The sequence below is a fragment of the Idiotropiscis lumnitzeri genome, chromosome 16, assembly GCF_059441095.1.
Source record: "Idiotropiscis lumnitzeri isolate Australia: NSW breed Sydney's pygmy pipehorse chromosome 16, RoL_Ilum_1.0, whole genome shotgun sequence".
In the NCBI taxonomy this organism is placed as follows: Eukaryota; Metazoa; Chordata; class Actinopteri; order Syngnathiformes; family Syngnathidae; genus Idiotropiscis; species Idiotropiscis lumnitzeri.
In genome coordinates, this window is record NC_142406.1 from 16,882,832 (window position 1) to 16,906,046 (window position 23,215).

At 48.7% G+C, this 23,215-nt stretch overlaps 2 protein-coding genes across 7 annotated transcripts; both read right to left on the bottom strand.

Moving 5' to 3' along the window:
* Positions 1 to 642: 642 nt before the first annotated feature.
* LOC148321897 (uncharacterized) lies at positions 643 to 4,572 on the bottom strand. Of its 5 annotated transcripts, none has more exons than XR_015846768.1 (8): positions 2,493 to 4,458; positions 2,318 to 2,395; positions 1,858 to 1,883; positions 1,637 to 1,778; positions 1,422 to 1,460; positions 1,304 to 1,355; positions 1,097 to 1,234; positions 643 to 1,043 (listed from the first exon to the last, which is right to left on the bottom strand). XR_015846768.1 is itself a non-coding variant. In XM_088318271.1 (8 exons), exons 3-8 carry the CDS (start codon positions 2,377 to 2,379, stop codon positions 1,175 to 1,177), a joined length of 381 nt encoding a protein of 126 aa, XP_088174397.1. In that variant the 5' UTR covers positions 2,380 to 2,395; positions 2,493 to 4,238; positions 4,467 to 4,572; the 3' UTR covers positions 1,052 to 1,174. The 5 variants fall into 5 exon arrangements, 2 of the variants coding, with proteins under 2 accessions (XP_088174397.1, XP_088174398.1); XM_088318271.1 differs by lacking the exon at positions 643 to 1,043 and adding an exon at positions 4,467 to 4,572 and having other exon boundaries at positions 1,052 to 1,234; positions 2,493 to 4,238; XM_088318272.1 differs by lacking the exon at positions 643 to 1,043 and having other exon boundaries at positions 1,052 to 1,234; positions 2,493 to 3,206; positions 3,493 to 4,458.
* A 986-nt stretch (positions 4,573 to 5,558) lies between these two features.
* Positions 5,559 to 19,061, bottom strand: nfatc1 (nuclear factor of activated T cells 1). Of its 2 annotated transcripts, XM_088318277.1 has the most exons (11): positions 18,487 to 19,061; positions 15,978 to 16,992; positions 15,752 to 15,911; positions 12,523 to 12,728; positions 11,813 to 11,985; positions 11,231 to 11,371; positions 8,375 to 8,430; positions 7,929 to 8,102; positions 7,691 to 7,823; positions 7,058 to 7,468; positions 5,559 to 6,330 (listed from the first exon to the last, which is right to left on the bottom strand). In XM_088318277.1, the coding sequence occupies exons 1-11, from the start codon at positions 18,506 to 18,508 to the stop codon at positions 6,275 to 6,277; spliced, it is 2,547 nt and encodes an 848-aa protein (XP_088174403.1). In that variant the 5' UTR covers positions 18,509 to 19,061; the 3' UTR covers positions 5,559 to 6,274. The 2 variants fall into 2 exon arrangements, with proteins under 2 accessions (XP_088174403.1, XP_088174405.1); XM_088318279.1 differs by lacking the exon at positions 7,929 to 8,102.
* Positions 19,062 to 23,215: the final 4,154 nt, after the last annotated feature.

Below are 23,215 nucleotides of genomic sequence, written 5' to 3' on the forward strand. Positions count from 1 at the left end.
ACAGAAAAGTCAAAACATGATTTCTAGTTTATGATGAAGCGCACCTTTCATCTTTTTTGTTATACACTGGTTGACCAAAGTGGACAACTTGGATGATCTCATGCAAATGCAACATTCGAGTTATTCAAAGGTATTTGAAGTTCAGATGGTTACAAATTGCGTCAAAGTCACTTTTCTGCATTTACTGTTGGCTTTGGTCGGCAGGAAAAGTGCATTTTTCTCCTCAGATTAAAGGCAAATTGTTGCAAGTAACAAATGAGAATGCAAAATAAAGCGCATGTAGCAATATTTTTCCATCAATTCTGTTGACAATCTTGATGCCTCCGATCACATTTTAGGCCTTAATTTACTTTATGACATGCAAAAGGATCAAAAAGCAGACGTCGCTATGAACGCTTGTTCGCCACAAACCGTTTATCTTCACGAGGGTCGCGGGCATGCCGGAACCTCTCCCGTCGTCGTCATCCTAAATCGGCTGCAAGCCATTGTCAGGACACACAAACAATCTTTCAGATGATGGAACCCGTTTCAAGTTTGACTTGATGTCTTAAGGTGCTTTTATTTTTTTCCTCCAAGGCCTTATTGTCAAGAAATTTTAAGAACATTTTCTCCCTCCCCAAAGTTTAAAGTAGACCACTTGAAATCACTTCACATTTTAATCCAAGTACACAGGCACAAAGTGAAAACGGGAGCTTGACAATTTGCATACAAACATGTCCACATACAATATTTCAGACGCCATTTTGGTCACAAGCGTTGACGGGTCTGGCCGCAGCCACCATTTCCAAGCCCGCAGCGTGGACACGACGGTGGTGGAGAATATTGTCATGGGCTGAGAATGGTGGCTGCAACCAAACGCGCGCGGCTCGGACAGGAAAAGAAACCCCTTCATGCAGTTAGTGTTGGTCAGTGCACACCCAGTGAGTTAGTGACCGAGCGGAGACAAACACACCAAAGGAAGAACAAAGAAATACAATCGGCGCAGAGTTGGCGCTTTGCTCTCCAAGTGGCGCCGTCGCATCTGCACCTCTCGTCTGGGAACGCTACGGAGACAAGACTCGTCTTACGATGCGTTGGCATCCATTTCATTGCGCACTGGCCTCAAAAGCGAGCTGTTCATCTTGCAATCGTTCCTCTTCCTCTGATGGCAGCCCGGCGACAAGAACGATGGGCATCATGTGCCACCTGAGGACCCGCCTTCCATTTTGTGACCTTTCTCTAGCTCCTTCGCCACCTTGCAAAACAAGCACATTGACGCACAACATTTTTTTTTAATTCATTTTTCAAGACGAGTGTTCATAACCATGTTCAGGTTCTCCACGATGCCTCCCGTCCCAACCGGCGTCCTCGTCACCCTGCAAATAAATAAGACAGTTCATCGACCGAGTGCGGGTGGCTTTATTGGTCAATGTACTCCTCACCTTGGTCCAACTTGCTCTTGGTGGCGCCGGTCCACAATCCTGAAACCAACAAATGTTTGGCGTCGCTAACAAACTCCTTCGACACGAAAGGAAAGTGACTTCCTCAAAGCAAAAGCTGCTCTGGATCCAGACAAGCCAAACAACGCCAACATTTCTTGCCAAAAGCACTCAAGCGACACGAGTCCAACCATCGGCTCGAAAAACACACTCCATACCTGCCCTCATCACCGTCAGACCTTTCCGAGCACAAAATGACGACGAGCTTCCCTCGCGACACTGCCCCCTCCTGGTCACCATTTGCAAGCGCCCCTCGGACACATTCCACTTGATTCTTCATTTGTGGAACGACTCCTTTTCCTGCAGGCCAAAAATTGGGTGACCTCCACCCGACGACGTCCTTTTTTTTTTTTCAGTCAATGGCCGTCGGTTTTGTGACCTTTGTCCAGCCTTTCCTCTTCCACCCTACGAAACAAGCACACAAATTTCATCCCGGTGCTTTTGTCCTTTCTCCGCCTCCATCCTGCAACAAGTCAAGTGCATTTGCAATCGTCCTTTATTCACAAGAGAGTCTCCAAAAGAGCCCGTTTGAGCGGGCTTGGCGGAAGAAACCTGGAAAAATGACCGGAGCGCGAGGAACCCATCCCCTTCCGGGATGAGCGGGCTGCAACGGAGACGGCAACATGACACAATGTCGAGCAAAACAACAGACTCCATTTCATGAATCCAAACATTGCACCGAGACTCCACACGAGCAGTTCTTCGAGACCTGGACCTGTCGAACGAGGTCAAAACATCCAAGGAAGGTGGCGGGCGAGTCAGCGACCTGATTGGAGCGTCAACTTTCCCTCGTCCGTCCTGCAAAAGGCAGAATGTGCAATTCGTGGCGTGCCGCTCACTGGATTGCGCACGTGTAGAATTTTAACCGTCGGCCGGTGGGTCTCGGCGCCTCTCGGACCATCCCGCCTTACGACAACCTGGCGAGGCGGGGGGGGGGGGGGGGACAAGTCCAAGAGTGACTGTCAATCAAATCCATGTCATGCACAAGTCATCGGCAAACTCAAGACGGAATACCAGGAGGAGCAGTTCGGCCCGCCTCCCGACACTTGCGGATGTACTCGTGACCCTGGTCCAGGTCCTCTTGTTGCCCCTCAGCAAATCCGGTGGCTCCACAATCCTGAAACACAGAGAGAGAGGAGAGGATCGTGTCGAGCAATATGACGGAGTCGGCCCTCAAAGTCTACACGGCACACTCCGGCTTTCGATTGCCATCGTCTCACAAGAAAACAACTGCTCTGGATCCAGACAAGCTACAACGAGCGACCATCTCGAGTCCAACAACAATCCGCTCTCGACACCTGCCCTCATTTCGAGACAACTTTGCCAGCACGGCACACAATTGGCATCCAGAACCAAAGTCAACCAAGGCGCACCCCAGAGCTCAACACTCCACCCAGTCCTGTTCACATGTTGCCCACACAAGGTGGACTTTGGCGTGCCGCTTGACGCCGAATCGCTCCTTTTACTCGTGCCAGTCGGCTCCTCTTCCAGCCTGCAAAACACACACGCACCCTTACTTGTGAACGACCAACTTTATTTTATTACACAGTATGGCAAAGACGGAGAGGGACAAAAAAAGAAAACACTTTAGACAAGAGCAGACATTCTCGTGAATTCGGTGTCCAGAAATGCCACGCACGAGCTGAAACTTGACGCCAATTTATTTTCCGCTGGTCCGAGGTCCTCCCGCTTGCTTTGTATTGAAGGCTGCCGCGTTCATTTTCAGCTCTGCAGAGAAACAAGAGAAGTTAAGTTGATATCCCGACACGTTCATTTTGGATGACAAATACGAACTCGATCGGCGCTTGCTAAAGAAAATGCACGGTTGAAAGCCGTCGAGATAATGCATCGTATTTATGACGGCAAATACGTTTTGGTGGCCGACTTTAGCGAAAAACCATCAAACCAAACGTGTAAATCTCAAAAAATACTTTTAAACGGTACTTTAACTCTTCATTTTAACGCGACACGTGCACAATAAGACGGTACAATTTTTCTTTTTGACAAAACTTACCTCAAATTGGACAGGTGATCCACAAACGGAGTCGAGTTACAAGTCCAAGTTGTGGTCCAAATCGGATCAAAGTGTCCCCCGACCGGAAATTGGAGAAATGAACGGTTGCGAGGTACGCGTTGGTCATAAATCAACCGGCAATGGAAGAATAAAGTCGCAATTTTTGATTGCAGTTGGCGCAAAAAAGTTTTTTAATGTGAAGTATTGACAACAGGCGTCAAGCATTAGACAAAAATCACATTCACAAGTTTGCAAAAAAAAAAAAGACAAGGAAATTGCACATCTGAGAATAAATACTTCAGCCCATGGATTAAAAAAAAAGTTACAAATGCAATTGCCTCCCTCAGATGAGGTGAGGGGACAAAACCATATTTTTATTTTTTACCATGACAGTAAACGTCATGAGACCAGAGAAGGAAGTCAAAAATAAAAAAGGTTATTTATAGCACCTGAAATAAAATGAATCATATGCAAAAGAGCTGGCCAGCATCAACAACAAACAAAAACATTTTGAAAGCGCTGCAAGGAATAGAAAGCACAATGCGCAAAATCAAGCAAAGGGAAGTGAATTGTGACATGCTGTGCTCAAGTGCGCAAATCATGCAAGAAGCAAAATGGCAAACAAACGACAAACATTTGCTCGTGTGTTCACTTAGCTGAGGACGGTCACGCGGTCCGACGCCATCTTGCCTCGTCTGCGGCCTGTTCTTGACGATTAGCTTCGTCCTCACCTGGCTCCAATCGACCTGCAGGCAAATTGTCCAAGGTGCACATCAGAGCTATGTTATAAAATGCTACTTTAAATTAAAAAACAAACAAAACAACGTTTGAAAGCCCGGCACCAAAGAAAGGGAATAATGTGCTAAATCAAACAAAAGGAAGTGAATTGTGACGTGCTGTGCTCAAGTGCGCAAATCATGCAAGAAGCAAAACGGCAAACAAACGACAAACATTTGCTCGTGTGTTCACTTAACTGAGGACGGTCACGCGGTCCGACGCCATCTTGGCGTCTGCGTCCTGTTCTTGATGACTCGCTTGGTCCACACCTGGCGCCAATTGACCTGCCGGCCTGACGTCACGTCCGCCCAATTGACCTGCAGGCCTGACGTCACGTCCGCCCAAATTGACCTGTCGGCCTGTTCGTCACGTCCCCCAATCCATGCCAACATCCTTCTTCCCTTTTCAACGGCATATCGCACACTCGCGTCACTTGGTACCGATCAAAATGACTGCTTTGGCCTGCCGTGGAAATTGTTGCAAAAAACACTATTTGGGATTCACCGCAAGCATTTCTATAATTGACCAGAAGATGGCGACAACGAAGCGCCTGAAGACGATATAGCGTTGTCATGACAGCCAGACTGTCGTACTTTTTAGCATCTGATTCACTTAGATGTTGCTAAAATTTCACACCACAGTAATTTATTGGGTTATTCTATTATTGTTGCAAAATCATTTACAAAAGTGTATCTCAGTCCACAAACGTGTAAAAACTACATATATGCAACCCGAGGCACACATGCATAACATGAATCTGATGAGATGAATCTAGATGAAGCCCAGCAGGATTTGAACTCAGATCTCAGGTTCCCCAATGCCCAACAATAACCTCTCAGCCATGAGTGACCTCAGGTTAAAGGCAAATTTTGTTACAAGTAACAAATGAGAATGCAAAATGAAGCGCATCGCAATATTTTTCCATCAATTCTATCGACAATCTCGATGCCTCCGACTACATTTTAGGCCTTCACTTATTTTCAATGACGTGCAGAAGAATCAAAAAAGCGACGTCGCTATGAACGCTTGGTCGCCACAAACCACTTATCTTCACGAGGGTCGCGGGCGTGCTCGAGCCTCTCCCGCCGTCGTCGTCGGGCGACATCTTGAATCGGCTTTAAGCCATTCTCAGGACGCGCAAACCATCTTTCAAATGATGGAACCTGTTTCAAGTTTGACTGGACCTATTCTTAGTCATGTCTTTCGGCTCATTTATTTTTCCCTTGAAGGCCTTACAGTCGAGAACTTTAAATAAAAAAGAACTAGAAATGATGACACTCACATGTGGACAAGTTCTGGATGATTTACGAACAAATGAACAAACAAATACAACATAAGGTAGATTATATTAAAAAGTGGCCAAAGATGGTAAACTTCAATGAGATGCGTTAAGACTCATAAATACGTGTGTGTATTTTAAACAAAATAAAAAACTAAAGAGGCTACCTGCTAAACATGGATACACAGAGCACATGCAAGCGGAATAAATATTACAAACCTTCAAATATTACTTTGTACTTATTGCCGCTGGCTACTTTTTGCTTCTTTGGTCTTGGCAGCAACTTGACGTCAAGCTTTGCTGGATTTGAGATGATTTGTTCTTTGGTATAATCAGAGAGAATATTATTAAGAATAGATAGTCTAAATGTGTAAAAATACATTAAAAACTGTACAATAAGTGCATGAAAGCGTTAAAAAAAAACAAAAAACCCCAACAAACCATACCACAGCTTGAGTGTTTGGTTTTTGAAAAATGCTTGAAATCAAAATATTTGCATCAACCTAATGAGTGTTAAAAGGCACTTTTCTTGCTGTGTGACGACCGCCATTCATGACCAAGTTGTGCTTTCCAAAGTGCAGCACAGGATGAAGAAGAAATCATACTTGGTCCTTTTTTTCATTGAAAGTGATTAAAAGACAAAACGGAAATAAAAAGGCAGATGTTGGACGGTGGCGGTCATGGCAATGGCGATGGCGCACGTTTAAAGTGTCATTTGGATCCGTCCTACGCGTGGCTGTGGACCGAGATGCTGGACAGGTCGTTCCGGATGATTTCATTGACTGTAAGATGACAAAAAAAAAAGAGAAAGCATGAGATTGATTCATGGGGAGATTGGAAGGGGGGGGGGGAGTTCTGTTTTCCACAACTCGACGTAAAACAGACATATTCTCTGCCCTTCGTCCCGTCTGCGTTATTTTTACTGCCATGTAAATCATCCGCTAAAGTCGTTGGGCCTGACGTCGCCTTCGGGGCTCGGCCTTTAGGAGGAGCTCGCTCGCTCGCTCGCAGGCCAGACGTTCAACACGCGGCCAGACGGCGTGAGTCGTGACTCACATTTCCCGTAAGAGGACACCTGCGATTGGACGGCATGCACAGAAAGTCCAAAACATCCTGCTGTGGCAATCTGTGAGATTCTTTCTGGAACTTTCCACATGTCACAATAAATACGTAAATAAATCAAATGTCAGTCACCCCAAAAATGATTTGCTGCTAAGTGAAGCTGCCGCAGGACTGCTGAGGAGGACCTATTCAACGTTTTCGCTTAAAGTATCTGTCGCTGGTATCGGCAGCCTCTACGAGGACCCGATACCTTCAAATTAGGCCCGTATCGTCCCGATTCGGTGACCCGCTAGCGTCCGTCGCTCATCATTTCACGTCGCTGCGAATGCATTTCGATTGAAATCTTTTCGATACACGGACGGCACTTTGGTTTGGGTGCCGCCTTCAAGTTGCATTTGGTGATCTCGTCCACCATCTCGGTCACGCGCGGCGCCAAATGCAACTCACCGTCGTCGAGGTACATCTGGTCCAGTTCTTGCGGCTCCTCCTTGATGCTGACGGCCAACGGCGGGGGGCTGCCGTCGTCCCGCACCGAAGGACGGCCGCCGCCCTCCGCCATCTTGGCGGGGCTGCCGCCGGGGGAGAAGGTGGCCTCGGGCGTGGAGGCCTGAGATGGCGGCGGGAAGCGGCCGGGCGTCTCCTGGATGATGGACACGTGCGACACGGCGAACGGCGGCGACGACAAGTCGTGCAGTTTGGGGCTGGCGCTCGGGGAGGAAGCCGAGTTGGGTTCGGGCGCCGATCTTTGCGGAGCGTACGTCAGCTGAGGCGGCAAGTACGACTTGCGGTGCGCGTTGAGGGGGGCGCAAGCCAGCACGGCGTCGTAGTCATCCCGGGGCTCGCTTTTGATGGTCGGAACTGAAAAGCGGACGACGACGGACGTGAGTCAGTACGCGAGTGGGTGTGCGGCTAGGAGACCCGAAACAAACACACCATCAACGAACGCTCGCCGCGTCCGATCCGTCGACAAACAAAATGGTGGAAAATGGACGCCGGACCGGACGCGGTTCTTTGACACCTCATATCAAAATAAGGAGGCGCGCTTACGAGGTCGCGAGACCACGGAAATGTGGCGCTTACCTGCGGAGGGCACGTAGGTGAAGCGCTGGTACTGACTTCGTTTCCGCTTGCTGTTGCAGACGTAAAAGTTGACGTGCGCCGGCGTGGAGAGACGCTGGTTGCGGTAAGGCGGGATTTCAACCACCAGCATGTTCTGAAAGACAAAAAAAAAGCCAGCGGCCCGTCCAAAGTGAGAAAAAAAAATAACAATTAAGCGCCCGACACACACGGGTTGATTTTGTTTCACAAGACGACGCACAGAACAAGAAGTCGGCCATTTTGGTTTGAAGTGTTGCGGCACCTTCTCGAATGTGCGTGCGCGCCGGGAGCAGGTGCAGCGCTTGCCACAAAAAGAGCCGCTCATCCCCGCCTCGGCTTCCGCCTCTCCCGAGGCGCCGCACGAGCGTCTCCGCTCAGCTGCAAAAGGTGGCGACTGCGAGCCCAAGAAAAATCAAAGTGGACGTTTGGAGGGTGCTGATGCCAACGAAACGGGAACTCTTGCACTCATCTAATCGCATCCCACATCAGAAATAGCAAAGAGGATTCATTTTTTGGGGGATTTGTTTGCTTTTGCAGTTATTTGGACCGGTGAGCGTCGCAACAGCACAAAAGTATCTTACGTACGTCGAAGCAAATGAAGGTGGCGAAAACGCAGTCCCGGTTGGACGATTCGTCCCCAAAATGTCCACAAGGGCTTCAACTTACGTGCTTGGAGGCATCTCGGTCCACTTTGGCCTCCGTCTCCCACATGTGATGGCCGTCTGCAAACGGAGACGAGAGATAAAAGCGACATGAGAAGCAAGACGAAGAAGTGGAAGCGGCGCGGCTCATCATCTGTTACATCACTGATGGAGAAAGCAGCCGGCAACGTCACGCCGTCTGACCCTCGGAGGGAGCGAGAAAAAAAAAAAAACGGCCTCGGTCATTCCAAGGAGATGAGCGACATCTCGTGCGTGCGTGCGGAATCCCGACGGCAGCTGGCGAACTCGTTAGCCGGTCGTGTCTGGAAAGTGGCCTCTGACGCGCTCTGGCGGGAATCTGCTCGGCGCTTTCGAATATTTTGCTGATTTCAAGTCACAAGATCGCAAACGGACCTCCCATTTCTCAACTTTCTATCGCGCAACGTACGAGCGAGTGCCGCTCGAGTGAAGTGAAAAGAAAATGGCCTCGCGTTTGAGCAACGTTAGCGTTGGATACGCGTCAGAATGTTTGAAACGTCTCCGTGCGCGGGGGGGCGGGGTCGCCACCGAGCGCTTCTACGATGCCCTTGCGGACGTCGCAAAAGCCGAGCGCGTTGCCGCAATCTTTCCGGGCGCAAAGTGGACTTCCAGCTGCTGGAGGGTCAAAGTTCAACCTTCTTGGCTTCTCTCAACTTTCCCGCCGCGTTACGTTTCACATGTCTGCAGCAGATGGCCAAATTTGACAAGCGCAGAACGTTCCGGAGCAACGTCTGCTCGGCCAATCAGTTGATTTGAAATGTACGACGATCGAAACGCGTTTTCTGCAATAAAAGGAAAATCCAGGAGAGAAAAAGTCATCACCTTCTCTTCGTGGATCGTCGTCATGTGAAAAAGTCGCTAAGCGGCCGAGCGAGCGTTTCGATTTTCCGCCTTAATTGTTTCAGCGCTCTATGCACTCGTCCGACGCCTCCGGCAGAACTCGACACCGACCAAAAGGAGCAATTTGCCAAATGGGCTCGCTTATCGCGTTTGGGCATCGGAAGAGCATTTTGGGAACGAGACAAAAGCCCTTTTGGATTACGAGACGACGTTCGAAGCCGGGGGGGAATCGGGCCCGCTCGATGCTATCGGCGAGCCGAGATGCACGTCGTCGCCGCTCGCAGGTGCAAGCGGAACTGGAAAAACACTTTTCGTCGCTTAGCATTAGCATTAGCATGAGCTCTTCATTGACGACGCAACACGGCCGAGCAAAGTAAGGTCAAGCTTCAATGAGGATCGCCGCGACAACGCACGACAAATTGATTCAACGGTCGATTTAGAATTGAAAAGTGTTCCGCGGACGCACCTTTGTTCTGCTTTTATAAAATACATTTGACATACACAATCTGGATATGTATTAGAGAAGGTATCCTATTTGATTCATTTAAAAAAAAAAGGGAGCATTTGGATCACCGGCATGTTGAGGACCGAATCAAGTCAACACTTTTCTTAAAGTTCAATCAAATAAAATACGTGAACGCTTGCTGGAAACGTCCAAAAGGGGAAAGCAGGGCTTTCCTCTTGCGTGAGTCACTGCCGGACGGCCACGCGCGCGCACACACACACATTTTGGAACGTTGTTTGTCGTCTGAGTGGAAACTTGTTGGCCTCGGAAGCACAAAAGTAAACAATCGCCGTTTTTGTGTGTTGGCGGCCCGTCGAGTGGACGCAACACGTCCTGCCTACGTGCGCGACGGCAGAGGAAACTCTGAGACACGCGCACACGCACGTGCTTTGTGGGAATGTCCAGCAAGGAAAATCCTCCCGGACGCTGCCTACCAATGAAATCAAAAGACGACGACAAGAGAGCGAAGGCGGCGTTGTCACGTTGTGAGGACACGACTCGGACGGCCGCGTGCGAGGATGGAAAGGTGGGAGGCGTGCGAGGGGGTTTCCATGGCGGGATTGCCCGGGAATGCCACGTGGGCAGCAAACTCGGGGGAAACCCTCGTCAAGGACAGCGCCGGAGCCGGCCCGAATAGCTCCCATGTCGGCCATTTCATTAGGTACACCAGACGTGACGGTTTTCGGCGTTTGCATTTCAATGGTTGCCACACGAGGGCATGGAATAGTTTGGTTACATCGTAGGGTTTGAAAGAAGACAAAAGGTTTTCAAGTCGGATTTAAGTTTCCAATGGAACAAAATAAAATCTAAATAAGTTCGGGTTTCAAGACCATGTCAGCGTTTTGAGTCGGAATCAAGTTTTCAAATGAAGCTTTTAAACGAGTATCAAATGGAGGTTTCCAACAACTTTCAAATCAGCTTCAATCCTTCTTTCTGCTTTCAAATTGCGTAACGTAACGTAGGTGTACCTAATGAAAAGGCCAGCTGGTGTGTTGATTTTGTATTTCTTTGTAACCAAAATCCCTCCCGCTATTGTACTTTTGACATCAAGACGCCGTGACTCACAACTTCGGGGATGGCCCTTCCTTCCTTCCTCGGTGCAACAATGCAAAGGCTCCCCTTGTTTTGGGAAGCACACGTGCGCCTCGCTCGGCCCAAACGTCACGTTTTCACCCCGCCGAGGCCAATCAAGAAAATTGCCGTTTGTAAACCAACCTCCTCCTCCCTTTCGCTCCAAACCCAAATACCTCCCAGTCAGAACCGCGCACACGCACGCGCAGGCGCACACGCACACGCACACACCCTGCTGAACAAGGCAACGGAAAGTTGTGCAAATGTAAATGTGCTGGGTTAAAAATACAGCACATTAATGTGCACCACATGTGGCACTCTGGCAAGGATGGACGAGATTCTGACGGGAGGGGGGCGGCGGAATGGTTCTGGGGTTTCTCCAGGGGAGACACACAGTTGTGTGCAAGCACACACACACACACTCACCTTGAGCCTTCTCCACAAACACCACCTTGGAGTCAGCCTGGAAATTATGCCCATCCAGTGTCATGCTTTGGCCACCGGGGGCAGCGCTGGTCTCCGCGCTCTGCTTGTCTACCAGGGGCAGTTCTTGGGCCGACCTCTGGGCTGGAAGTGAGAGAGCGGGAGGTGAGCTTGCGTAAATCTGAGCAGTGAAGGCGGGAGAGCATTTCAGTAGTGCGTGCGAGTGCGTTGAGGTCATCCGATTGTGAGTTTATGAGCCGCAGACGCGCACCCGTTCCCCGCTTGGCCCGAGCATCCCGACGTCGGCTTGCGTTTGATGGACGTTTGCTCCTAAATATTTACTCCAAAAATATTTTCCCTCAGCGTGACTTCACTCCTCTTTTTTTTTTTTTTTTTTTACCTTCATTTTTTTTTCTCTTTCTTACTCCCAAACTTGCTGCCTCAATTTATTTCTGTGGCCAAAATGGAATTTCCTTGTGTTTGGCGTGTTTCAAGCGATGGTTAGCGCTTCAGATGTTAGGACGGCGTCAGGGTTTGAAATTCGGGTTGCAAGGCAGGCACCGAAGAGGGTCGAGCGTCACTCACAGCACTCGATGGGGTTGGAGGCGGCCTGCAGGGAGACGGTCCTGCCGCCGGCCTGCCCGATGTGGACTCGGAAGACCATCCGCACACGCGTGTTCTTGCGGCCGATGTCCGTCTCGCCCTTGCGCAGCTCGATGTCCGAGTTGCGCAGTTTGAGGATTCCTGCGCAGTCGATCCTGCGGCCACAACAAAATCGCCAGTCACCAATGCTGACTAAATATTGCGGTTTCAAACGACGCTTTCAAGTCGGGGTCGACGAAACAAAGACGAGCTTAAGAATGGGCGGTCGAAAAAGTGTTTTGCATTTAAGTGAGGAGATTTGAGTTTTAGGTTCGGGTTCCACGCAACATTTGGGTCGCAAGACCATGCGAAGGTTCCAAAGTTGGGCGTCAACTGGCTCGCTGCTTCACATGGACTAATCGTCATCAATTTGGACGTCTCAGTGCCGTGCGTTTGCGTGCAAGTGAGTCTCTCCCCCTCCCCCCCCTCACCTCCCCCGCGGGCCAAGCCGAAGCCGTCAAACGGCGGGACTCCAAAGTGCTGACGCTGTCCACACGCACGCCAAGAGTTTGTAACGTGAGCCCTGAGAGGCCATAAAATGACAACGCCACATGTGCGCCCAAGCGTGTGCAGAGCAACGCACCAAAATGAAGCGTTGGCGGGCGCGCTAATGGCGTGCATCATATATTGTGTGTGTGGCGCTCGCTACTGACATGGCTCGCATGTTGTTGTCGGGCAGGAGGGGAATCTCCAGCACTTTGGTGTTGTTGTTGCACACGGCCTCGTGGCTGGGCGTGGACACGGTCTTGCCGGTGATGCGGTGCACCTGGTAGAAGGCGTGCGGCCGCAGCAGACGCTCGTCCGCCGTGCCGATGAACAGCTGCAGCGTCAGCGGCTCCTTGGAAACGTAGCCGTGGAGCTGAGCACAGAAAAAAAAAAAAAGGCTTCACAAACAAGCCTCTCTGCAAATTGGGGAATTAAAGAAAGAAAGAAAAAAAAAATGCACACAGGTCAGCAGAGTAAGACGAGCGTCGTCTAATTACAAGCCAGTTGCCGCTGGAATCGACTTTTCACTTAGCAACATGTGATTAGCAGGAGAAACCCGCTCCAATCTCGCGTGTGTGTGTGTGTGTTTGTGTAAGGAAACGGGCCGCTGCCTAGCAATGCTGTTTATTTAAGCGCGGTGTCAAGTGAGGTCTCGAGCCTGCGCCGAGACGCTCCACATTCAGTTCGTCATGATTATTTTTAATACGATAAGCATTAGAAAAAAGCAGCAACATGAGCCACACAAATCACGACATTTAATTTGGTTTTAGATTTTCTATGTCCAGTTTACAGGATTTTCAGGATTTTGGGGGAAGAAAGATGCTGCCAAAATGAAATTAATTTTGTTCGTATTTTTCATTTCAATACATTTTTTCAAAAACAAATCATAAAATACAATTTAATTGTAAATTTGGGATTATATGTTTGATTGAATGAAAAATATCATTTCATTCTTGTTGGCTTGTAAAAATAAATGAATAAACATACAAATAAATAAAAAGTCATTGATATTTAACTTTAAGATGTTTTTTTAAAATCACTGGACACTCAATGGCTCAATATTGCACATGACTGCCACCTGCAGGACTGGAGCGCAACAAGCAACACTCTGCTAATTCAAAACATTACACATGCTGCAAAATGAACAGACGCATTTCCAGCCCGCTGGAATTAAAGTTCCGGGTTTGTGTACAAAGTACACTCACACACACACACACACACAATCCATCTGACAACATTCGGGCGAGGCAATTAAAGGTCGGTTAGAAGTTTTTTGGCCCCTCCCGCCTCGCTTGTATTATCGCCCACCAGAAGAATGCAGAGACTCCGGCAGCTCAAGGCACCAATGAGGAGCGCGAGAGGGAGGGGGGGCGTGAAGGAGGTGGGGGGGAGTCAATCATTCCGTCAAGATGAAAACAATCCCAGTGGTCACGCTTTTCACGTCACATGACGTTTGCCGATATCTCAACGGAATCAAGCGGACGACGCCAATATTCCAAAAGGAAATGAATTGAACAAAACGCCTCATGACCCGGACATGAAAATTGATGATGTCGCTTGGGTTCATGTCCAGCTCGTTTGTTAAATGTTCTAAATTGTCTTGGATGTTGACAAAACAGCAACATTCAATTTGGATACGATTTATTTATTGATTGATTTTTTTACATCATTGCAAGAAAAAAAAGATGCCAGCTTCATTGAAGGGTTTCTTTGCAGTTTATAAAAACGTGTAAAGTATTGAATTTTTTCTTTAATTAAACCCCCCCCCCCCTCAAAAAAAATGACAAAAGCCTGCAAATTCTCTCTCACATTGACAAAAATCTTAATTTGCTTATTTGATTCCACTTTGTCAGCTTTCATTTTTATTAAAAAAAAAATCAATAAATCGATACCAGCTAAATTGTCTGTGGTGTTTATGAAGTGACAAAGCGAACAAATGACTCCAATTTGGAACCTCGTTGAAGGCTCAACGCGTTTTCCATGTTGACTAAAACTCAATTTGTCTTCGATGCGTCCGAAAAAACTGCCGTTGAGACTCAAAGTCGCGTTTGGTGTTTATGAAAATTGTCTTGGAAGTTTTGGACGGCCAAAGTGCACAACGTCGCGTTTGATTTTCAAGTGTGGTGAGCGCAACGTTTTCGGCTTTGGCTCGCTCGCTTGCGGCGGGCGATGGCATCAGAAAAGAACAAAAAACAGCCGACGCTGGATTGTGGAAAAGAGAACCACAGTCCAGCGTTCCAGAATAAACTAACGGAGATGGAAGGGGGTGGGGGGTTGCCTACTGTGTAATGGAGGAGGAAAGGGGTGGGGGGGGGGGCATCCTTGTTTGAGGCTCCCTCCGACACGGCTCGAGCCGCCTGCCAGAAACGTGTGTGGTTTCGCTGCGATGATGTCAGCCATCGCACACGGGAACTTTCCTAAACAAAGACACGTCTGTGCGGCGGCGGCGGAAAAGGAGGGGAAGGGAGGGGGGGGTGGTGACGGATTTTTATTTTTTTTTTAAAGCGAGAACACACACTCTCTCTTTCACTGCCTTGTGTCCTTAAATCGTTCCCACCTTTGCTCATTTAAAGACGCAAAAGATCGTCATTTCAACGAGCACTTGAAGTCGCGACGTTTGCGACTTCAAAAAAGGCGAGCTGTTTATTTTAGAAGCACAAAAGACGGCACAAGGCTCGCTTTTTTTCTTTTTTAATACAATTTTTGTTGACGATGAAACTGTTTTCTGTTTCTGAAAACATGAACGTAGCGATGGGGAATGTCCTTTTAGTCGCGTTAACAAGTTAAAAGTCAAGTCGTACGATCGCGCTAAGTCGCCAAATTCTTTTTGCGCCCGAGCCACCTCACGCCGAGAATCGGAGGATCGCTGCAATGCATGATGGGAATGGACGCGCTGGTTTCCTAATGTGAGCAAGCCGTCGCTGGTCTCGGAGCGACGTCGACATCGCGCAGCCACGTGAGTGAGTCACTCTCGTCTGGACAGGAAGCCACCGGGCGGCCTAATCGCGTCTCCCATTCAGAAATGTGACAGCTGGAAATAGCTCGTCGCCGCATTTTGACACAGCGGCGACGAAGCGGCCGAGGGTGAGAAGGAGCGACGTTGGTCCGTTTGCGCGCGGGTCGTGCTGAACTGGACCCAAAAGAGTGGCGCAAGCGGTTGCATCGCGACCCAGAAAGGGTCCCTGAGCTAAGTTCTTGAAAACAAATCAATCGATCCGACGTCGTCCGATCCAGCGAAACGAATAACGGACAAGCGAGCGCGACTTCAGCCAGCTGTAATAACCTTCAAGAACCTTTCCGGTCGCGTTACATTCCGCAAGGTCTTCTTTCAGGCCCAAGAAATTGCATTTTGACCGTCGAGCCTGCCGGAGTTGAAAGGTTATTTCGGATCCAAACCTGCACGATGGGGTGTCCCCCGCCCAGCGCTTTCACCGCCCCCCTGCTGCCTTCAGTCTCATAGTGGGCCCGGTGGTGGGACTTGGGCTGGACCTCGATCTGAAGGTTGAACGGCCCGGAACTGGACGGCAGCTGCCAGTCGAGGGCCGGCAGCGACGGGCTGAAAAAGACCAGAAACGCGTCGTCACGTTCAAGGAATTCCGAAGGTTTCTTTGCGTTTCCGTACCTGACAAACTGTTTGGGCTTGGACCAGGAGTACTGGTGCTGAGGCACATCCAGAAAACCTCCGCCGTACGCCTCCTTCTTGAGAGGCAGGCGGTTGGCGAGGTGTTGGTCTCGACAGAGCTCGGCGGCGGTCAGCTCTTCGGCGCCGGGCTCCAACTTGAGGCAGATGGTGGCGCCGTGCTCCAGGCTGGTCCTTCGAGCTTTCGTGGGTATGCCTTCGCCGAGGTCCGTCACGCCGTCCGTGCTCAGGGCGTTGATGGCCGCCAAGATGGCCGAGTTGGTGTACTGGTTGGTGTTGGGAAGCCAGGACTCGTCGGTGACGCTGAGACGAGGTGAGGTTTGAGGCGACGGCCCCGGGGAATGGTTGGGCGTGTGCTGGTAGTGCTTGTGCGCCGCGCCGCCGCCGTTGAAGCTGTACTTGCGTTTGGCACCGCAAGGCGAGTTGGGCCGGGAGCCGCCCCGGCCGACAAACGGGTCATCCGTCACGCCGGTGCGGGGCGAAGCGGAAGGCGAGTGTCGCGGGGAGCCGCCGGGCATGGCCGGCGCGGAACCCTTGGGCGACACCGAGGGCGACTGCCAGGGGGAGTTCTGCGGCGATTGGTCGTAGTTGTACGAGAAGCCCGACTCGTAAGACGAGGCGTCCGACTGGCAACTGCGGGACGAGACGCTGCTGGCCGGACTCAGGCAGCTGGGATCCCGGTAACCGTCGGCGCTGGGGAGGGTCAACGTCACGACGGAGTTGACCCGCTTGGCCGCCGGAAGGCTGTCCTGCTCCGCCGCGTCTTCAGGGAACTGACCGTAGGCGGTGATCTCGATGCGAGGGCTTTCCAGCGCCGGCGCCCCGTTTGGACGGATCGAGTAGTAGGCGGCGGCGCTCAGGTCGTCCTGGCCGTCGAAGACGTGGGCTTCCGAGACGGAGATGGCCGGGCCGGACTGGAGGCTCAGGTACTGCGGGGCGAGGCAAGGGTTGCCCGGCGGGAGGGCCAGGCTGACATTGGGCGTGTAGCCGTACGCGTCTGGAAGACAAACAACCACCACTTTGGATCTTTGTTCATCAACAGTGGCTCGAGACACTTGGACGGGTTCGTAGTGGAAAGACGGGAAGGGATGACAAATTGTCTCGTCACAAGCAAAACAAGTACAAGCTGAGCCTAATGGTCGCGTTTTTGTTTCCGCGTGCTAAGATTGCGTCTTATACTTTTACTCAATTTTATCCCCCACAACGTGACAAGTCACGACCCGGTCCAAGAACAATGACACAGAACATTTCCAAGGCTTTGGGTCGTATAAATGGAGACCAGGTGGATGGTGGGCGTGAACGCGTACGGTTTGAAACACAAACTCCATCTGGCCCAACGTTTGTTTTGTCCTGGTTTTGCACCGCAACATGTGTGCCGTTAAACGACATCGTTCCAAGTGTAACGGCAGGTAAACAGAGCGTGTTTTTGTTGTCCGTGCCAAAAAGCCTGGGAAGCAGACGTCACATCAGCGAGGCTCCCCGTCTGCTGTAAATTTTCATGACATCAGCGGCGCCCGAGCAGGCTGAAACCACAAGAAGCCTTTTTTTCATCCAAGGCTGAACGGCTAAATTTAGGACGCCTCGCCTCAACTTCCTGCCAGGTAGTCACGAGACGCTCACAGTCTTGGACTATTTCAGCTCCTGTCGAGCGCATTCTGAGATTTGTTTCACATTGAACAGTTTTTCCAAGTCGGACTTGAGCCACTTTCGAGCGCCTCGTTGTCCAGGCACGGAAAAGCTCATGTGACGATGCTGCGAGAATACGGCGGCCACCGGAGGCTCTCCTTTCGGAGCTCAAAGTTGTCGTTTTCTACGCGCCGAGCATTTTGGAGCTTGCAGTCGTGGCATTTGATTGACAGGTTTCGGCATCAGCGGACATGCCCACAACATTCACATTTTTTTTATTTTTTAAATCATTCAAATTTGACAACTTTAGAAGACAAATATTTTCTTTTTTCAGGGAGGGACTTTAAACTTTTAATATTGTCATTTTTAGGATCCCGGAACACACTTGGGTGATTGTTAGAGATAAGAAATGTGCAAAAAAAAATACAAAAAAAATTTGAAAAAAAGGCTCTACTTAATTCATCGGGGTTGTGGTCTTTATTTTGGATTTCTTTTTTTTAATGATTTCATATCCAAACATGCTTAATTTTTCGAAGTCAAATAAATAAAACAATATCCGCATCATCTGCATTCTATCTTGAGGGCTCAAAAAGTGCATACACACTAAAACTCAGATGTAAAAACGGACCCATTGACAGGAATCCCCCCCCCCCCAAAAAAAGTTACCATTTGGAGTCCTAAATGAATAAATAATACACGTAAGCTTATGTCATTTACACGAGTTGTTTTCAAAGGGAAATGAAATGGCTTAAGCATGAAAGTGAAACATTGTGACGTTTTGAGTGTTGGGAAATGTGCCAAAATGTCAAACGTGTCAGCAGATATAAAACATGATTTGAAAAAAAAAAAAAGAGTGGCGACTCACCCTCCTCAGCGGATTTCATCATCTCCTTTTCGAAGCCCAAAAAGCAGAAAGTGACGTCAAACTGTTGCTTCGACTGCAAAGTGGCTCACTTCGAGATCCATAAAAGCGTTTCCCTGTTTTTAAAAAGTCCACAAGGCTTCGTTCGCAGTTGGTGGGAGTGGTGGTGGATGTTGGGATGGGACGGGGGGCGGGGGGGGGAATCCCGGTTTCGATGGGTCGCCCGTGACCGTAACCGTGACGCACCGCTCCGCTCGGCAACTGGAGCGCCTTTTAAACCGGGGGATCACCTCAGAGGATCGCCTCCCCGGGAGGGTCCGGTCCGGTGCGGCCCCGCCCTCCTCCGCTCCGGAGCGCCTGTGACGCAAGCGTGCGTGCGTGCGTGAGCGCGCGCGCGACCGACACCATCCGGCGGAGATCCTGTTGGCGCGCGCGCGCAGGCGCAGGCTGGCAGGGAATCCTGGAGGAGTCGCAAAGAACGACGAAGTTGCCGGTCCCGAGAGGACAAGCAGAAACTGGAGCTTGCGAACGCGGTCGACGTCACGTGACATCGCGTGAAGGACGCATGCGCATCCTGCTCACAAGAAGGCGATCAAAATATTAGGAACGGCCCTCGTCGCAGTAGCGTTCGAAAGAGAAGAAAAGGACAAAATAATGTGAAAGTGAACAACAAATGAAGCTACAGGTGTCCCTAATTAAGTGGCCTGTGCGGGTGTAATACCGGAAAGCACAAAAACGGATCAGTTTCGTTTTTGGGGTCGGGATGAAATAGAGCATATACGTAGGTAATATATACTTATAAAAAAAATAAATAAATAACTGTAACAAAGTCCAAATATTTTCTACATGAGCTGATCCTTAAAGATAAAATTCAAATTAAATGTTATTCGACGTTAGCAAAGAAAATATATAAGCTAAATAATTAAAAGAAATAAATACTAATAACCAATATCAGGAATTGTATTAGGCCGATGCATCCTTATTTTAAGGTATCGTGTACTCACGGAGGCTGCCGATACCAGCCACCGATACTTAAGGTAAAGAAAAGTAAAGTGACAATCCCAAAAAAATAGAAAACGGATATAACAAAGATTAAAATAAATACAACGCACATCATACATGCTTTTATGGTATAAACGAATGGAAAGTCCAGCTCGACCGGGGTTGACTTTTTTTTTTTTTTTTTAGGTTGTCACATGATGTGAAGCCAACACGCCTGAAGACAATTCACAACGCTTCAAACTGGCCTGACATACAAGTGCGACGGCACTTAGAGGAGTTTTGCAAAGCCAAATAATTGCTTGTTACGCTTCCTGCCGTCAGGAGGCCACTTGAGCCTGCGGGCCCGCCAAACGCATCATTATGGACGCCGCCATTACAAAAATATCAAAGTCTTTTATATACCGCGCGGACCCCGTCATTTGACACGCCGAGCACACGCACGCACGCAGGATCCTCCGGGAGTTAAGGCCAAAGGACGCACGCTCACTGCGGTCGGACGCCGGATCCACTTCTACCGGTCAAGACCAGCTGCAAGTGGTGACGGCATCGACTCGCGAGTCCTGAAGGTCAGCGTGCACTTAAATTGAAAAAATAAATAAATAAATCACATTTTGGGCTCTGAAAGAGAAATCAAAATATAAATTCTTGATCTTTATGGCAAAATTGTGACTTGACACAACAAAGCAAGCAAGTTTTCAGTTCTAAATCAGTTTGCTGACCACTTTTTTTGTTGGGAAGCTTTTTAAAATGCACAGTGCTGTTGTTAGGCAATTTGAAAAATGCAACAAAGTATCCATTTTCAGATTTGTTGCATTAGAAACATTTTACGTCAAATTGAGCACGTTTTGCTCGCCAAAATTGTGTCAATTTAGAAAGAAGCAAGCAGCCAATTTTTGGGGGCTTGTTAAGATACTGTAGTTGTCAAGATGCCTGGATTAGAAGCAAGCCATTTTTACATTTTTTTGTACAAAATAGTTGAAAAGCTGACATTTTCAGTCAAGATTATGGCCCGTTTTCATCAATAGTTGATATCGAAACTCAAAATCTGTCGAAAAATAAACCTTTGCAGGGTTGTCAAGTACAGATGATTTAGTTTCAATTAGAACACTCCAAAACAAGCGAAACTTTGCTGACCATCTGGAAAACAATGCCGCCAGTCACGATTTGAGACAGCGAGTGCTCCACCTAGAGGACTGGAGTGGAACAGCGTGGTTTTGCACATCAGGATTTCAGCCTGCTTGGACTCGTTTGGGACTGTTGTGCCTTGGAGGAGGTCTGCGCGACATCCTCCGAGTGACATTGTTGTATTTTTCCTGATGTGGTCACGCTACTTAAGAACATTTGGCTAAAAGCAAAACTTCAAAAATGATTTGCCTCGCCATTATTTAGCAATTGAGCGCATCTCCTCTTACATAAAAAATCATCAGTCCCTCAAAGGATGTTTGTCATTTTTTTGACCTAATGTAAAAGTCTCATTCGAGATGGGGGGGGGGGGGGGGGGGGGTCCACATGCGCAAGTGAAACGTGCAGCAATAAACACTAGCGTGCTCGTCATAAATAGCCCTGGCACTCTTTGAAGCGGTGCGGGGTTGGGGGGCATTTAGTCGGCATGGCAACGGCCACCACAGACCACAAGGGTCCGGAGACACAAACACAAAAAAAAAAAAATCAAGGCTACAAACAAATGACACAAGATCAATTGTAGCAAAGAATGGATCCTCGGGGTGACGCCTCAAAATGATCAAATAGAAAATTCCCGAGTCGGATTTCACCTTAAATGGTCGACTTCCGCTTCAATTCCAGGCTCGGCTCCTTCAGACTCGTTTTGTGCGCCCTTTTATTGATTCGAGATGTCTGCCAAATTTGAAGTTGACCTGTGGGAGATCTTTTTTTTTTTTTTTTAAACACGAAAATGTCTGCTTCAAACCAAAATGGCCGACGCCTATCTCAGGTTCAAGCCTTGAATGTGCCGGCAGCGCTCCGAAGTTTTTGGCCCTCCAAACATGGGTATTCTTACGGTTCAGCACCCACCCCCCCAAAAAAAGTGTTCCCCTTGCGTTCGTCCACAATGAAACGTTTAGTGGGCGTCCCCGTTCAATAAAATGTCGACAGTCTGCTTTGTCTCTGCGGCAGGACGGAACATTAGATGATATTTTCATGTGCAAAGAAGCAACAACTTTGCTTTCCTTGCTGCTGACTCATCATCTGCTTGTCTTGGCAACTATGAAAAAAAGGCCTTCATGAATGTGTATTTTAAGAAGAAGAACGCCAGTGAGGCCTCAATGGACCTTCAATGCTCACTTGTTAAGGTTTCCATTGTCAAACGTGAGGAAGGCCGCCCAAAAAAAAAAAAAAGAAGCCAGTCCCTCGCACTTTTTGGCACCAGACTTGTTTGGACATTAAGTAAAAGTCTCTTTTACAACCGGCAAGAAAATATTGTGCTCTATTTTTCAACTCTCACTGTTACCTCACTCGGAGGTCACGTTTTCAATTTGAAGCTTTTGATGCAAAAACATTTGTGTTCACATCACTTTTTCATTTTTTTTAGAGAAAATGTTTTGAAACCTCTTGTAGAATTTGTCTCAGTTTGTCATTTCCAATTTCAGCTCTTTAGATATATTATGACTATTTGGCATCATTTTGCTCTGTGGACGAGTAGACAAAGAAGCAACAACACGCACAGACATGCATTCCTTATCCTCTGCGAAGAACCACGACGACTGTCACCAAAAGTTTGTATTATGCTGCCCCCCGGTGGCCACAGCAGTCCAATCACATGACATCTTTTCAATCTTGACATTGTACATCATTTTTAAGGCCTAAGCAGCCAAGTAGGAACGCCGAAAGGATCGCATTTGCAGAAATTCTTCTCATCATTCTCCGTCAAGATTCGGATTTTGAAGGAACTAAAAACATCGGCTCTGACGAAAAATTTGTTTTAAAATCACCATACACAAAAATGGGTCCGCAGCGCCCCCTAGAGCGGTTTAATGGCGCCCTGTGGTGACAAAAACTGGGAGGCACGGACAGGGGGGGGCAACCTCAGACTTTGGTGCCCAAAGTCCTACAAACAGGAAGCGAATCACAAGAATTTGAGAGGAGAATTTTGGTCCATCATTTTGGGGCAAAAAATATTTGACGTTTGGGACACAACATCAAACTTTACGTTTCATAATTCCAGAATTGTTTCATGTCTATCGTCAAAAATTAACAGCATACGACTGCCAAAAAAACGTCTTTTGGCGCCACATTGTAAACCTAACACCTTACATTTTTGTATTTGCAGGTTGTGTTTTGATTTAGTAGGCTGGTTAAACGGCCCTGCCTTCACTTCTCTGCCCTTCGCTTTTCTTTCCTGCACTCAGACTTCCTGTCTCCCATCAATGTTCTCCTTTTTTCTCCGGCCGCTATGACGGAATCCCGCGTTTCCTGTTGTGAAGGCCGCTGCCGGGTAACGGCCCGGGCCAGGGCGGAGCCTGGAGGGAGAGGTTGAGTTCTTTTTTTTTTTTTGCTTCTCTCTCTTCCACAAAGTACGCCGTGAACGCTCCAAACCCGACCCAGCGCTTCAGTGTCACGGCGGCGACACCGCAAGCAAATGGTTCGCAGACAAGTTTGCAGCCGTGACTCATTCCCACGAAGGACACTGGTGCGGGGTGGAGAGCTCATTTGGAGGTTTGTCGCTGACAAAAGAACATTTCAACAAACTCCAGTAAGCATAACGGACATCACA

What these genes read in the sequence shown, in the direction of transcription:
- LOC148321897 (XM_088318271.1), bottom strand. Translation starts at nt 2,379, where the DNA reads ATGGTCCGAGAGGCGCCGAGACCCACCGGCCGACGGTTAAAATTCTAC. An exon ending in AGAGGAAAGGCTGGACAAAG is followed by an intron (nt 1,779 to 1,857) that starts GTCACAAAACCG and finishes TTTGGCCTGCAG; the next exon opens with GAAAAGGAGTCGTTCCACAA. An exon ending in TCGTGGAGAACCTGAACATG is followed by an intron (nt 1,235 to 1,303) that starts GTTATGAACACT and finishes TTGTTTTGCAAG; the next exon opens with GTGGCGAAGGAGCTAGAGAA.
- nfatc1 (XM_088318277.1), bottom strand. Translation starts at nt 18,508, where the DNA reads ATGATGAAATCCGCTGAGGAGG. An exon ending in GGGGACACCCCATCGTGCAG is followed by an intron (nt 12,729 to 15,751) that starts GTTTGGATCCGA and finishes TTCTGTGCTCAG; the next exon opens with CTCCACGGCTACGTTTCCAA. An exon ending in AATGGCCGACTTCTTGTTCT is followed by an intron (nt 7,824 to 7,928) that starts GTGCGTCGTCTT and finishes TTTGTCTTTCAG; the next exon opens with AACATGCTGGTGGTTGAAAT.